We start from the raw sequence: 14,195 nt of genomic DNA, 5'->3' as shown, positions 1-14,195 counted from the left end.
TGACACATCCGCCTTTGTCTTTGCAATGCTTTGATTGTCTGCCCAGACCTGCTTTGGAAGCTTTGACCTCTGTTTTAATATGCATCAGACCCGGAAAGTCCCACCACTCCAACATTTCGAAATGCTTCTCCTAGGGCATGGATTTATCACCAAGTTATCAGTGCTTTCCTCCAGGCGGGGAAAATATTACATAGCAAAGACAGTATGTCAAATATACTGGGATGGTTCGCCAGCTACTCTTCCGGTTAGCTGAATAAATGTCTATCGGCTCGCCACCTATGTAACACGAAACGGCGATATGAATAGTTCTTGGGCTCCCTGCGGGATCAACCGCAAGGATGAAGGTTGATAACCCAAATAAGGCTCAACGTCGCAATATCAACCGGAGAAGCAGCATTAGAAGGGCGTCAGTGGAAGCCAGGAACAGCTCATTCAGACAGTTCATTTTTGAACCGTCACCGTTGCTTCGGGATAACAGGTCTCAACAACCGCTCCAATGTCTTCACGCTCGCCGTTCACAGCCCACTCGGCCACTTTGACCAAAGCAACCCGACCCTCGAGCTCCATCGGCGTCCAGTGTGCACTGACTGGAAGCTCAACAACCTGACTACGCTGAGGAAGATAGTCCGAGATACCATCTAGGCACAGCTCCCGAGTGAGTGCATGGTCCTTCTGGCCCCAGACCACGGTCGTACTGGCTTTCAAGGCGCCTGGCGGTCCGTCGTCGAGTATTCTCGCGTCACTATCGATGCACCGAGCTCCGTTCTCTTCCGCAATGCCACAGAGGCTTGTTACCGTCTCAGTAGACTTCTTCCAGGGGGCGGTAGCAGTGCCGTCTCGGTAGTAGCTGCACATTTCGACGAACTTTGAGATCGCCGGTCTGGTCACCGCGGATTCCGCATATGCCTGGCCATCAGCGGTTTGTGTCATGCGTTCGTGAATAGATGGACCAAGTGTGCTTGCCATGCACTCTGCGGCGTCAGTAGGAGTGTAGTTCCGGTTGCCGTACGACATTTTATGAATGTGCTTTAGGGTTGCTTGATTTGCTCCATTGCCAATGTAGGCAATCAATAGCGGAGGAAGTTGAAAGGCGAATATGTATCCCGAACGCCACAATTGAAATAATATGGGCTTTAGTGACTTGGCGGCATTGAACAATAATGACCGCTCTCGAACGGGTGAGCGCAGGAAGCACCTGAGCATGTACACTAAGGATGACAGCCGAATACTGATGTTAGAAACTGCCAGGGGGATCTAGGGACATGTGTCAGTCGAGCCTAGCGACAGGGTGATGTTGGTGGATAACACGTACTAGTGGCCCGTTTGTCAGGATGAACCTATCAGCTAGTTGAGGAGCATCAGCTGCCAGTCGCATAGCAAGTACACAGCCCCAGTCATGCCCGATGATAATGGTCCTCTGCTGACGAGTAGCTATAGGTCCATCAATACCATACTTCTTTCTCATAGCAATGATGAACTCGGTAAGGTTCTCAAGAACGGCGGTAGCCGAATATCTATCTAAGCTCTCAGAGCCTCCATAACCAGGCAGATCAACGGCGACCAGCGTCGCTGAACTTTGCAGGGATTCCTCGCTGAGGATATGGCGCCATACTCCCCAGCTGTCAGGAAAGCCGTGAATAAAGATAACTAAAGGTCTACTGGCGCTGGTTGTGGCGTAGATATCATTGGAGACGTAGTGGAATTTGAACCCACTTCTTAGACTGTGAAATTGATGTGTGAAAACTGACCATTTCCTGGACAGGTCCCATAGTCGGTTGTGAGCTTGTCGAACGAATGTCAGTCTAATGGCCTGAAGGTGATGTGCTTCGAAAGACAGTATGACATGAGTACTTACCGAGCTGCAGCTCCATTTTCTCTTTCTCAGTCGTCCTCCTGAATTGGTAGCCATGGTAAAGTGCCACCACAAAATATACTCCCATAGTAAATAAACCATAGCCCAATACAAAGACTGATCTTAGCAGCGCGAGTAGCGGAGACGCCATGTTGTGTTAGTGGATGGACTCAACCCTCCAGACAGGGTTGCCTGACTTTTCCAAGCCAAATCAGTTCCGTAATAAAGGCAGACCAATGTTCCCAGCAAGTGAAGAATCAGAATCAAGGAAAAGATCTGAGAAGTGTAGCAGAGTGAATGCGTGCCGGACTGCAGTATTAATAGTATAATGTGGGCACTCTCACGTGCAAACAGACCCAGTCCAGATCATTTACCGATCGTCAACTAAGTTATGTCGGCATCGCTGACTACGTACCCCACTATAAGCTTGAAACATGAACTTATAGGTTGAAGGAAGAAAATTGCTATTAGCTCGTAAGAGCTAGGTACATAAGTATTCCTGCAGAGAACGAGCTGTCCAAGGGAACACTACACTGAGGTTTATGTCGTTGAAGGACTGTCTCTGTGCTCGTCTAGCGGCATAATAAAGCATCTTTTTCATAGCTTCGAATAATGACATTTTCTCGAAGAGCAGGCAAGCGTCTTACGCATGTAGTCTTCCGATTATGACTGAAAGTGAGGTGTCTTGAGGCATAATTCATAAGAAGCCGTGCAATTGAGGTTGCTATATACAAAACCAAATCATCCAGTGTACCCTAGATTCTCTCTATTGTCGTCAATTAAGCGCCCGTACCTAGATATCATGATTAGAAACCGCACGGTTCGACTCATTGCAGATTGTGAGAGGCTTACTCCAATAGCAGTCTAAAAAACCAAACTTCCATATCCTCGTTGCGCAAGGTACTCTGCGCCCAGGCTTTCCCGTTCTGGGCTATCCGAGAAGCCACGACCTCGCCCTCTTCTTCGGAGGAAAGATAACGCATGGTCTCTAAAAGTTCGCTTCCTTTCAGACTGATTGGGACGTAATGAACCCAAGGCTTGAGCCTCTCATCGTGCCATTCGCGAAACAAAGCAGTCTTACAGACCAAGCTGTTACTTTTGAGGAAAGCGTGGTACCGGCCACTGAATGCGTTTCCATCAATATCAAGCAGGTACTTATAAGCCCAGGCCTCTTCCTGCTCCACTGACTCTGTTATGTTGAAGAACTCCATCTGAGCGGCGCAGTCATTACGATCGCACTGCCCAACCGAGGTAAACTGAACGTCAAAGAGGTCGCGATACTCGCTGCGATCCATCTCTTTGACTTCCCATTGACCGCCATCAGTCTTGGAGAGAACCTTGGCGTTATCAAGAGCATTGATGTTGCTGACCATTAACTGTCGGTGGTGCCGTCGCCACCCTCCGCCCTTAGAGAAGCCCCCTGTTGTCGAACCCCTCCAATATAGCTTGTCAATCTTTTCCTCCCAAATATAGTCATTCTGCATGTTATATGGTACTTTATTAGCCCAGTACCAGGGGCTGGGATAGAGGATGTCTTGGAACGTGGAGACCTTGCTCTGGGAGAAAACTGGGAAGAGGTCGTGAACGACTGCAAACACATTCGGCCGGTCGAAAAATCCGTAGGTATACCGTAACGAAGGAGTGTTGCAAACATCGGAGAACGCGGTTGTATTGTGGATGAAACCTAGCTCCCAAGAAGCATATCCAGTTGTGTCATCCGGCGAGTTTTCATCTAGGGATCGAACAGGGCTATCGACGGGACATGATATCCTTGAGCTAGTCCAAGCGGGCTGATGAGAGATTTTGTTGAAACGAGTTGTACGCACTTCATCAATGCGGTCTCCTTTGTTCAGGTCCTCGGGCCGAGCCGACCATTCGTTCACCAGCGATTTTGCCTTAAAAGCATTCGGAATGACGCTATTCTTGGCTATCGCTACTAGCCTTTGAAGATCCTCGCTCGGCACAATAACCCTTGGTTCATCATGGGCGTTGAAGGCCAGGTCCATGTCCGGCAAATACCGAATAAAGTTCTTCATCATACCAAGCGTCGCCTCACGCTGCCACTCATGTTCTCCATCTAGCCCTTCAGCCAGCGATACCTTGCCATCTCTGATGAGAACGCCGAACAAACCATTATCATATCCCAGAGCCTCACGGGCGCGAGCGCGAATAGTCTGCGGTGTGAGGGCCCAGAATGGCAGCAAAGAGTGGTAGATGGTGTCATACTCGTCAATGAGTTCCACGCCTTTTGATCGAGCAAAGCTGAACCATTTATCAAAATGAGGTGGAGGGTGCATGTTATAGCGCCGGCGGTATTCCTTAACAGCATCGCTTAAGGTTCTGGATTGGCGTTCCAAGAGCTTGTTGAATCGTTGCTCTGCATCTTCGACGAGGGCAGTTACCGGGTGGATATCGCTCGGGAAACGGTCAATAGTATCGTCTAAAGGCTCACTCGGCTGTAGGAAGGGGGTAAGAGAGGTAGATGGTGGGGAAGGAGCGATATTCCGATTGCTGAAGGAGCTGGGGCTTTCTAAAAAGATGAGTGAGAGGCACACGAGAAGACTCGTCACCAGCACGCCCAGCAGCCGGTGAGATCGCGTTGCCATAGTAATTATATCGGTGGAATAGCCTCATAGTCCTGTAATGAATTGTGAGAACTTGACATGCTCATTTAAGAGCTCACGAATCATAAAGTGTGAGATGAATCGGTTGCCAGGCCAAATGTCAACAATGAGATAAATCCAAAACAGTTCCCCACGTGTGATGTAATTTCAATCGCACTAAGCGCCTCAGTTCCCAATTACCAACCAATCCCTTGTTATGTCCCTAAGACTATTCCCGTCTTTAGCTAATTGTATTAAGTTTCTCTGGTTCCAATCTGTCATTGTAAGCTAGACTCCGGGGTTTGTGAAGTTTGCCTCAAGAATACCAACAGCGAGCTCAGACCTCAACGTTTCTATAAACACTCCATGCTGCCTTTATATTAGCCGCGGTTTGACTTCTACCTTGCTGTGCAATAACAACATCCCAAGTGAACAACGAAAACCACCAGTGATTCAAGTATAAATGCTTTCGCCTGCGCAACATGGAAATACGCCGCAACACACAGCAAGACCACCAACGAAAGATGCACAGCGTAGAAAGCACGTCGTCTATTTTTAACGGTACCCTGCCATATCCCGCCCGCTTTCCCCTGCGGTCGCGCGAGCACTGTAATAGCGGCAGCGGCAGTTATTGCAACGATGCCCAACTGGACATCCAAGTCTAAAATACGTTTGAAGAATAAAGAGCTGAATCCAGGGTGGCTCGACTGCAAAAAGAACGCGCAATACAAAATTGCGTGGCCGATGAGTAGTGGAGAAATGACCACGCGAGCAAAGAGACGATGGTAAGCTGTCACGGTTGGTTGCGGAACAGCAGTCAGGATGGACAGCAGGGATGAAGCTCTTGGTGTTGATGACACGTAAAAGACCGGTGACATAGCCACTTGTAGCGGCAGCTGGGACAGACCGACATGGCCTAACGCTTTGGTGAGATGCAGATAGTCTGATGAGAGCAGTTAGTCCCGCGTATTCAAAGTCGTTTCAACTGTCCTACCCTCACCGGTCTTCCACACAGAGAGACAGAGAAGCCAAGTAAGCCAAAGCAAGCAGACTGAATACTGTCTCCGCGTCTCAACCCATCCACTAAACAACGGCGCGTCGAGCCAAGCGTTTTGTCGAGAGCGTCTGTTGGACCTCTGGTGTTGCTGGTCAAGAGGACGCAGCGCAATATAGACTCGGAAAAGGACAACCGCAAGCACAATCGACAGCTGGGCGTAATTCCCTCGGAGACTGAGAAGCTCGCGGCGGTGTTGCTTTTCTGAATCCGAGATCGCAACAAAATGCCAAGGCCACGAAGAAGACATATCGCCGGAAAGCGTTGCTTAGCCAGCGCTCTGCGCGCAGGAAAAGTTGAGATGATCACAGCTGTCCGGTGGACTGAGACATCGAATTGGCCGAATGGAATTAATAATCTAGGACTTGTAGCGCAAATCACATGATATCATTTGCGGTTAAGCGTATAAGCGTGGTTTACCCATGGGATTAATCGGATGGGCCAAAATCTACATTGAGAACGCCATGAGAATCTCATCCTAGCCAGTTGTCCTGACTACTTCTAAGTTAACTAAATTGACAATTCCCCCCAAGGTATGAGCGCCCCATGATCTTTTCCGCTCACACTTAGTAAGGTGCTTTACATATAGCTGCAGAGTGGGCTTCAAGCCCTAGTGTGTCAACCTACGGTGAGGTTTGCATAACCTCCTCGTGGCCGCCAGCGGCAGTTGTCGCAAAGTACCGAACATCAACATCATCATCGCCTTGGAGTTTCTCCAGACTTGGAAGGACACTCTGCTGGATGAGCTCTTGACCCCTTGGCGAAGGAGCCTCGGTTTTGCCTTCCTTCTCGAGGTCGGTCAGAGTGCCTTGAGCCGGAAGACGTCGCAACGTGTCGATCAAGACGGCATAAGACTTTGCGACATTGAACCGAATGTTGGGAATATCGTCTGAAGTGAGTCTTTCAAGGATTGGGAGCACTGAATTTTCGATGATTTCCAGGGTGACAACGGGTGCAAGCGTCTGGATAAAAATAATTAGCAGAGTTTTCACCAACAATGTTATAGTGTGCATACAGAAATCGCGAAACACGTTGTCATTCTGTAGAGGTAGTTAGGATGTTGGCCCATTGCCATAACTTTCGGGATGATGGACTCCTTGGCCCAATCGACCCCAAACACTTCGGTTAACTTCCTCAGGTTCTGCGTGGCAGCCTCACGAATAGAGAAAACAGTGTCACCAAGCCAGCCCATGCAAAGGTCGCTGAGTTGTTCATCAAAGAATTTCACTCCAAGCTGGCTAGCGAGAAGGGGAATGTACTCGATAATGGCTAGACGAACTCTCCATTGTTTATCCTCGGCCAATTGTACAATGGCAGGGAGGAGGGACTGAGATAGGAGTTCGATACCAATAACTGTTATGGTTAGAAACTATATGAACTGTTACAAATTTGCTGGCAACTTACCATTGTTAACCAACTCCAGTTTGGAAATGATATGCAGTCGCACGTCTGGGAACTCATCTTTGAGCATCTGGAGGAACATGGGTAGAAGGTGGGAGATGGTCCTGCAACGATCTAGTTAGCACCTCCGCTCAACGCGCAACTTGGTAAATTTGCAAGCCACTTACTCTTCCTTCCCAAGAATGGGCGCAAGCCCACTGATTTGCGTTCCCAAGGCTGCCCGCACATGTTGAGAGGGGTCTGAAACAAGATCCTCAACGCTGGTCATGATCTCATTAAGCAGAGTTTCCCTGTCAATCAAGGAACAGAAGCCTAATTAGCGGTTAGTAAGCTTGGTCTGGCTATAATGAGGTGCTTGGCGTGGATATACCTGGTATCTGCCCGGCAACAGCAGTGCGGACTTCGGCCTCAGTGTCTTTCAAAAGTTTAACGAATGACGGCACCATGTCCCGAGTGACAACCTCTTCATGCACTGCTTTCGCGATCTATGGGACTCGTCAGACAGTTCAAAAAAGGACTCGGCGAGAAATCCGCAAGATACCTTTTCATATCTGTCGGCAACCATGTATCTGACCCTCCAGCTCTTATCTTCGAACAAACTCCGCAGGGACGTCAACAACACGCCGTGGCTAGGTTGCTGCTCCTTGGGTATCTCTTCGGCAATGGCAATGAGAATGTCTACAGTAAGTAGACGCACGCTGTCCTGATCGTCACTAGCTAAGTATTGAAAAAGGGGTATCATTTCGTCGATGACAATCGGAGTCGTCATCTCTTTCACAAATTTCGCTAGATTGTTGCCTGCTGAGCGTCTGACCATCGGGGTCTCATCGCGAACAAGGCCGGCGAAAAATTGGCGCAGGGTCTGTTGCAGGGAAGAGGACGACTTCCTGTAAGGGACGCAGTAGAGTCCAGTGGCTGACACTTTAGAAGTAAACCAGTCGGCTTTCGATAAGCGCTGTACCATTGGGACGAAATATTCTTCGATCTGCTTTTCGGAGAGCTGCTCGCCGATTTTGTTTAGTGATTCAACAGCCTAAAGGACGTTAGACTGAACACGTAAAACCTGTATAGCTTGACCTCGACTTGCCTTTTCTCTCACTAGCGGCTCCTCAATGGCCGCTAGATTTTCCAAGGGGGAGAGCAGTACGTGGCCATATTCTGGGCCACCAACATACTCTATGAAAGAACCGAGTTCTTCACTTAATGCAGTCAAAACTTCATCCTCATCTTCGACAGAATCTGAATTGCAAAAGTCAATACTGAGCTCTTAACCGTGACACCGGTTCTCGTCTGTATAAAGATACTAACCATCGAGGAAAGGGACTAGCTCATCGCGAGTTCTTTCAGGCCCCAGAGCTAACGCAATAGTTGAAAGACGGTGAATTGCATTGAGGCGGAGGAGGACATCATCGTGCTGAAAGTGCGGTAAGTCAGGACTGACGGTTCTTGAGCGAAGAAGATGCCGTAACCAAGAGGAATGTTTGATACCTTCAGCTCATCAATGAGAACAGCGATAGGATAGAGCTCATCATTTTCACCCTGGCCCTCCATCGCGGCTTTGGTGTATAACTTAATATATTTTCCAATTAAAAGATAACCAGAGGGCAAGGATGTGACCGGTCCGAGTCCTCCCTGAGACAATTGATATCACGCGAACAGAGCGATCAACTTTTCCTTCCGGGGGAATTAGAGAACGAAGGTCTACCGCACAAACGAAAGCAAGTCAAGGACCTGCATACAGTCAAATTAGCCAGGGTTATCGAACCTTGAGGTTGTGGCAGTAGAGGGGATAGTGGACTGTGGACTAGGTCCCCGGGGCGAGGCTTCGTGGGGTTTGGGCCGCCGCAGGAGCCTCGAGGAACCAGGAGCACACCTCGACGGCGGGATTGAGCGTGACAGAAACCAACCTCAGTAATTATCAAATTAAAAATTCTCTAGGTCAGAGGGGGATGGGAGCAGAGTCGCTAAGGGTGAAGTATGGAGAGCGAAGAGCGGGATACTGGATGGGATATTGTTGTGAGAGTGACGACGGGGCTGTTGGTCGTTTCCCAGCTCTGCAGAGCATTGGCTGGCTGTGGCTGGTGACCGACCGCCTTTTGATGGTTGATGAGGGGTGCACATCGTGGCGGTGCATGTGGCTGTCCTCCCGCTTTTGCTCCTCAAATTTGTATGACTCCGTCCGCCGACTTGTCCTGCGACCCCGAATTGAACTCCAACTGCGGGCCGACCACAGGAAAGTATAGCCTGTCGAAGCGTGGCTTATATTCCGCTGGCATAACCGATACCATAGCCGAGTTTTGGGAGAAAACTTGATCTCACACGAACGGTATCTGACTCATCGGCTGCGATTTGAACCCCTCCATCATGCCTACCATTTCGGTCGACAAGGCCGCGCTTTTCAAGGAGCTCGGCAGAGAGTATGTTCAACTATGCAGATTTGAGAACTGGTATTGTGCATGACTAAAGGCTTTCAGATATACCACTGAGGAATTCGATGAACTGTGCTTCGAGTTCGGTAGGTACCCCTCCGAGTTACTTTCGATTCTGGTGCGGGTTTCGCTGACCAAGTCGAATTATAGGCATTGAGCTCGACGAAGATGTATTCATACGCTATTCATTCCCAACTTAGGATACTCTCGCTAATTTAACCTAGACAACGAATTCGGACCGTCCGATTGTCGATGGCGTGCAGGAACCACCCCAACTCAAAATTGAAATCCCCGCCAACCGGTACGCACCATATTCTGAAACTCCAGACGAAATGTGCTAAGCAGTTATATCCAGATATGACTTGCTGTGTTTCGAGGGAATTGCCCTCATGCTCAACATATTCCTGGGACGGAAACCTCTTCCTAAATACAGATTGGTTGAGCCCCCAAGCGGAGAGCTCCAAAAGATCATTGTGAAGGAGGACGTGGGTTGACTCTTGAGTTACTGCTCTCTAGATAGCACCACTTTGCTGACTAGCCAAATCTAGACTTCGAAGATCAGACCCTTGGTGTCGGGCGCCATCCTCCGAAATGTCACCTTTGATAAGGCTCGTTACGAATCTTTCATCGCTCTGCAAGACAAACTCCACCAGAATTTGGCGAGGCAAAGGACACTCGTCTCCATTGGTACTCATGACTTGGACACTATCAAGGGCCCGTTCAGCTATGAGGCTCTGCCGCCTAAAGACATTCGCTTTGTGCCTCTTAACCAAACAAAGGAGATGGACGGAGAGGAGCTCATGGCCTTCTACGATGTATGGCCCACTGTGTACTGAGCTGGTCCGGATGCTAATACTGCTACAGAAAGACAAGCATCTAGGCAGATATCTCCACATCATCCGCGATTCCCCGGTTTACCCAGTCATCTACGACGCCAACAGAACCGTCTGCTCTCTCCCCCCAATTATCAACGGAGAGCACTCGAAGATTACGCTAAACACTAAGAATGTTTTTATTGAGATTACAGCGCTCGATAAGACAAAAGTGGAAATTGTGAACAAAATCATGGTTTCGATGTTCTCGCAGTACACATCCGAGCCCTTCACGTAAGAACCCATGCATTCCTGTGCTCAATTTAAAGGTTTCGGGAGCTGATCTCGCTATAAACAGGGTTGAGCCTGTCCAGATTATCTCTGAGCACAACAACGAGACGAGAGTCACTCCTGACATTGCACCTCGAACTACACAGGCCGAAGTCTCGTATATCAACCAGTGTTGTGGCTTGCAGCTCTCTGCGGAGGAGATTTGTAGACTCCTGACGAAGATGGCATATGAAGCGACACCGTCTAGTACTTCTCCTGACTTAATCGACGTTCACATTCCCCCAACACGTGCAGATATCCTTCATCAAGCAGATATCATGGAGGATGTTGCGATTGCCTACGGCTTTAACAATCTCCCCCGGTCCTTCCCAAGCAAGTCAGGCACGGTTGCTCAGCCGTTACCGATCAACAAGCTTTCCGACATCATTCGCACAGAGGCCGCAATGGCGGGTTGGTCCGAGGTGCTGCCTCTGATCTTGTGCTCCCATGACGAGAACTTTGCCTGGCTTAACCGCAAGGACGACGGCAACACAGCCGTCAAGCTGGCGAACCCCAAGACACAGGAGTTCCAGGTCGTGCGCACAAGTCTTCTTCCCGGTCTTTTGAAGACTATCCGCGAGAACAAGTCTCACTCAGTGCCCATGAAGATCTTCGAGGTCAGCGATGTCGCCTTCAAGGATCTATCGATGGAGCGTAAGAGTCGAAACGAAAGACACTTTGCTGCCGCATGGTACAGCAAAACTAGCGGCTTCGAGGTCGTACACGGTTTGCTTGACCGCATCATGTCAATGCTGAAGTCCGCTTTCATCATCGGCGAAGAGGGCCTGGAGAACGCCGCAGTCAAGGACTCGCAGTACTGGATCGAAGAGCTGGACGGTAAGTCTTCCTCATTTACAAGACTCAAAGGTCCCTCTAGTCACTGATATAACGATACAGACCCAACTTATTTCCACGGTCACTCGGCCTCTATCCACGTTCGCATTGCCGGCAAAGACCACACCATCGGTACTTTTGGTATTCTGCATCCCACTGTGCTGGAGAACTACGGTCTGAAATACCCCGTCAGCACGCTTGAAATCAATATCGAAACATTCCTATGAGATTATGGGTTTGAAGACTCAATCTGCGGGAAATGGTGATTTAGACTTGCATAGATAGCATACACCTTATCTCATGGCACTCAATATTCTATGATGTTTGGTTTGATCTGACCTTAGCTTGAGTAAAGAGGAATGAATAAAAAAGGTAAAACAGTTCCAGCCCGATCCTATTTGCTCTAGGTGACGTATTTTTTGGCAGTGCGACATTTAGTACTCTGCCAGTTCTAATTGAAGAAGCCCGACCTACAACACACATAACAAGAGCTGGTGCAGCAGTATCCACTAAGTATGATAAAATTGTTCTAGAACAAAGTTGCTGGTGCTCCTACTATTCCTCGAGTCCGTATACGGATATACTGATCTTAAGCACCTTTCGAAGTAACTAAGTTCTACTTATTCACCTAGCTGCCCTTTTAATTTTGATCAATATTTTGAGTCTTTTCGAAGCTGTAATTTTACAAAGCCTAATCGCTTCCCAGCGCAGCGAAGACTATGAAGGTTCATAGAGTCTTTATTTTTGGTTCATGGAAATAAGGTAGATGACAGGAACGAAGAAATGACCAAATTACTCCTGCGCGTAAGTCTCAGCTGCACCGCCCTCCTGGCCTTCCGCGGCCTGTTGTTCAGCCAGACGCTGCTGCTCAGCAGCCTGCTGGGCGGCGATAGCCTTGGCACCGTAGTCCTGGCTGATAGGCTGGAGAACGGGCTGTTCCTCCTTGGGCTCAATGATGGTGACAGAGTCAGGAAGGGTCTTCTGAGGACCGGCCTTGCCCTCAGGGTCGGAGCCGCGCATGATCTTGACCTTGATACCAAGGACACCCTGGCGGAGGAGAACGTGACGAGTGGCCGAGTCGATGAACTCCTTAGCGGGTTGACCGGAGTGAATCATGAAACCGTCCTAAACAGAGAAGGAGATGTTAGTGAGCTGTTTTACACACAAAAAAGCCAGTGAAAAATCGCAATTCCGAATGTGTCCTCCGCGCTTGCGCATCATGTCATCACACTTCAATTCTTCATTCGAAAGCTGCATTTCCACTGGTAACCTCAGAGGCCGTATCAAACGTACAGTGAATTTCATGGACTTGGCACGGGCAGCACGGAGCTTTCCGGAAACGACAACCTCACAACCCTTAGCACCGCTCTCCATGATAAAGCGGAGAACACCGTAGCAGGCACGACGGACGGCCAGACCGTTGAGGAGCTTGTAGCGGAGGGATTCGCACTGAGCGACAGCGGAGAGACCGCGGTTCTGGACCTTGGCGGCATAGAGGGAAACGGAGTTCTCGGGGAACTTGAAGCGCTTCTGAATCAGGGAGGTGAGCTCACGGATGCGGCGACCCTGCTCTCCAAGAACCTCCTGAGTGTGGGTGCTTTACAGATGACTATGATCAAAGAGCCTCCGTTAGCAATCACAATTCTTTCTCATGGCAATTTGCTATTATTCCATCGCTCCTCCATGGTCCTCCGCCCCTATCCTGCTTTCGCTCTTTCCAAGAAAACCGCGGGAAAATCATTATAGAATCGGGCGAACGTACTGATGTCGGTGACGGTGGGAGTGACACGGACTTCAACACCGGAGTAGCCCTCCTCAGCCAGCTCGCGCTGGAAGAACTCGTTCAACTCGGCATAGAAGACACCGTCGGCGACGAACTTTCTGCGCTTCGAAATAGCTCCCTGGACAGCAGCCATATTTGCGATTCTGCTGATTTATTAGTTGTCGAAGAAACGGCCGAGGACGCGGTGATAGGCGGTGCACCAAGGTTGGGAAGTCGCTCGAGGTTCAGGTCAGTTTTGAGAAGTTCGGCGTTAGTGGGGAATTTTGGGTGTAGGGCTTTGCTTTCCTAATCTGGTCAGGGCAAACCCTCGCTTGCTCTCCGCCTACACTTTTCCTGTTTAAGTTATGCCAAGACATCAATCCCAACAACCATGACTAGGCAGTAAGGCAGTAAGTGTATACTTCGAGCTCACTTTAAAACTGATCAATGAAATTATAGGAGTTTCAAGTACTAAAATTTTATGCAGCTACTCTCACTTCCACCAACTAACGCTATCATTTGTTTCATTCATCACAGACATTCGGCCGTGGCTGATAGTATCACGTATATCTACACAACAGTATCATAACGTAATGTAGAAGCGTAGACAAGACAGAGATCTTATACTGAGGGTCGCTGGAAAAAAAAAAAAAAAAAGGACTTCTCACATAATAGCTCGATACCGGTTCCCAGCAGACCAGCGTAGGCTCACTACAACACGAAGTTGTTCCGGGGCGACTTTTGGACATATGCACGGCCCTTCACTGAAGCTCAACTCCCATCTGGCTTATACCCTCCCGGCTGTGGTTATTCCCTTTTGCAGACAATGATATGTTCGATATTCCCGAAGCAACTGTAGCCGTCTTACTTAATGGTGAGGGGCTCCGGTTTGCAGGTACATTGCTGCCAATAGCACGATTGGCTGATTCAAGACCAGTTAGGACTGGGGTGTGCTCTGCTTCCGAAGTCTCGCGAGTCCTGGGCTGAAAACTGCTAGACATGCGTCCCCCGTTCATTTCCGCGTCTGTCCGGCCAAAGGCCTCACTCCACCATCTAACCTCGTCGATTCGTGGGAAGATCAACCGTTCCCTGCCTCGCATATTGTCGTCAATGTTAGC

General features: G+C 49.2%; 5 protein-coding genes across 5 annotated transcripts, besides 1 other annotated feature; 1 reads left to right on the top strand and 4 right to left on the bottom strand.

The window, feature by feature from the left end:
• Window positions 1-14,195: part of a sequence feature (contig 1.66 1..88283(-1)) that runs on past both edges of the window.
• Window positions 442-2,003, bottom strand: ANIA_04083 (alpha/beta fold hydrolase; the record flags this gene model as incomplete). The annotated part of the gene is made up of 4 exons (XM_656595.1): window positions 442-1,254; window positions 1,313-1,619; window positions 1,749-1,824; window positions 1,856-2,003. 4 exons carry the CDS (start codon window positions 2,001-2,003, stop codon window positions 442-444), a joined length of 1,344 nt encoding a protein of 447 aa, XP_661687.1.
• On the bottom strand, window positions 2,701-4,458 carry ANIA_04084 (putative capsule-associated protein CAP1; the record flags this gene model as incomplete). Its single annotated transcript, XM_656596.1, has 1 exon — window positions 2,701-4,458. One exon carries the CDS (start codon window positions 4,456-4,458, stop codon window positions 2,701-2,703), a length of 1,758 nt encoding a protein of 585 aa, XP_661688.1.
• On the bottom strand, window positions 6,019-8,461 carry ANIA_04085 (protein phosphatase 2A structural subunit TPD3; the record flags this gene model as incomplete). Its single annotated transcript, XM_050611332.1, has 9 exons — window positions 6,019-6,471; window positions 6,525-6,862; window positions 6,914-7,014; window positions 7,078-7,222; window positions 7,281-7,395; window positions 7,452-7,943; window positions 7,998-8,149; window positions 8,219-8,324; window positions 8,399-8,461. The coding sequence occupies 9 exons, from the start codon at window positions 8,459-8,461 to the stop codon at window positions 6,133-6,135; spliced, it is 1,851 nt and encodes a 616-aa protein (XP_050467368.1). The 3' UTR covers window positions 6,019-6,132.
• On the top strand, window positions 9,113-11,689 carry ANIA_04086 (phenylalanine--tRNA ligase subunit beta). The gene is made up of 9 exons (XM_050611331.1): window positions 9,113-9,327; window positions 9,385-9,425; window positions 9,490-9,509; window positions 9,564-9,640; window positions 9,695-9,824; window positions 9,888-10,154; window positions 10,204-10,445; window positions 10,510-11,318; window positions 11,379-11,689. Exons 1-9 carry the CDS (start codon window positions 9,275-9,277, stop codon window positions 11,540-11,542), a joined length of 1,803 nt encoding a protein of 600 aa, XP_050467367.1. The 5' UTR covers window positions 9,113-9,274; the 3' UTR covers window positions 11,543-11,689.
• Window positions 11,965-13,324, bottom strand: ANIA_04087 (ribosomal 40S subunit protein S3). The gene is made up of 3 exons (XM_656599.2): window positions 13,074-13,324; window positions 12,609-12,912; window positions 11,965-12,440 (listed from the first exon to the last, which is right to left on the bottom strand). Exons 1-3 carry the CDS (start codon window positions 13,229-13,231, stop codon window positions 12,108-12,110), a joined length of 795 nt encoding a protein of 264 aa, XP_661691.1. The 5' UTR covers window positions 13,232-13,324; the 3' UTR covers window positions 11,965-12,107.

Source organism: Aspergillus nidulans, chromosome II (assembly GCF_000011425.1).
Source record: "Aspergillus nidulans FGSC A4 chromosome II".
In the NCBI taxonomy this organism is placed as follows: Eukaryota; Fungi; Ascomycota; class Eurotiomycetes; order Eurotiales; family Aspergillaceae; genus Aspergillus; species Aspergillus nidulans.
This window is presented reverse-complemented; position numbering and strand designations above follow the sequence as displayed.

Bases quoted from the DNA above. Each gene is read 5' to 3' on its own strand.
- ANIA_04087 (XM_656599.2), bottom strand. From the start codon at position 13,231: ATGGCTGCTGTCCAGGGAGCTATTTCGAAGCGCAGAAAGTTCGTCGCC. The intron at 12,913-13,073 runs GTTCGCCCGATT...TCATCTGTAAAG, and splicing joins ACCGTCACCGACATCAGTAC to CACCCACACTCAGGAGGTTC. The intron at 12,441-12,608 runs GTACGTTTGATA...TTCTCTGTTTAG, and splicing joins CCAAGTCCATGAAATTCACT to GACGGTTTCATGATTCACTC.
- ANIA_04086 (XM_050611331.1), top strand. From the start codon at position 9,275: ATGCCTACCATTTCGGTCGACAAGGCCGCGCTTTTCAAGGAGCTCGGC. The intron at 9,328-9,384 runs GTATGTTCAACT...AAAGGCTTTCAG, and splicing joins TTCAAGGAGCTCGGCAGAGA to ATATACCACTGAGGAATTCG. The intron at 10,446-10,509 runs GTAAGAACCCAT...CGCTATAAACAG, and splicing joins TACACATCCGAGCCCTTCAC to GGTTGAGCCTGTCCAGATTA.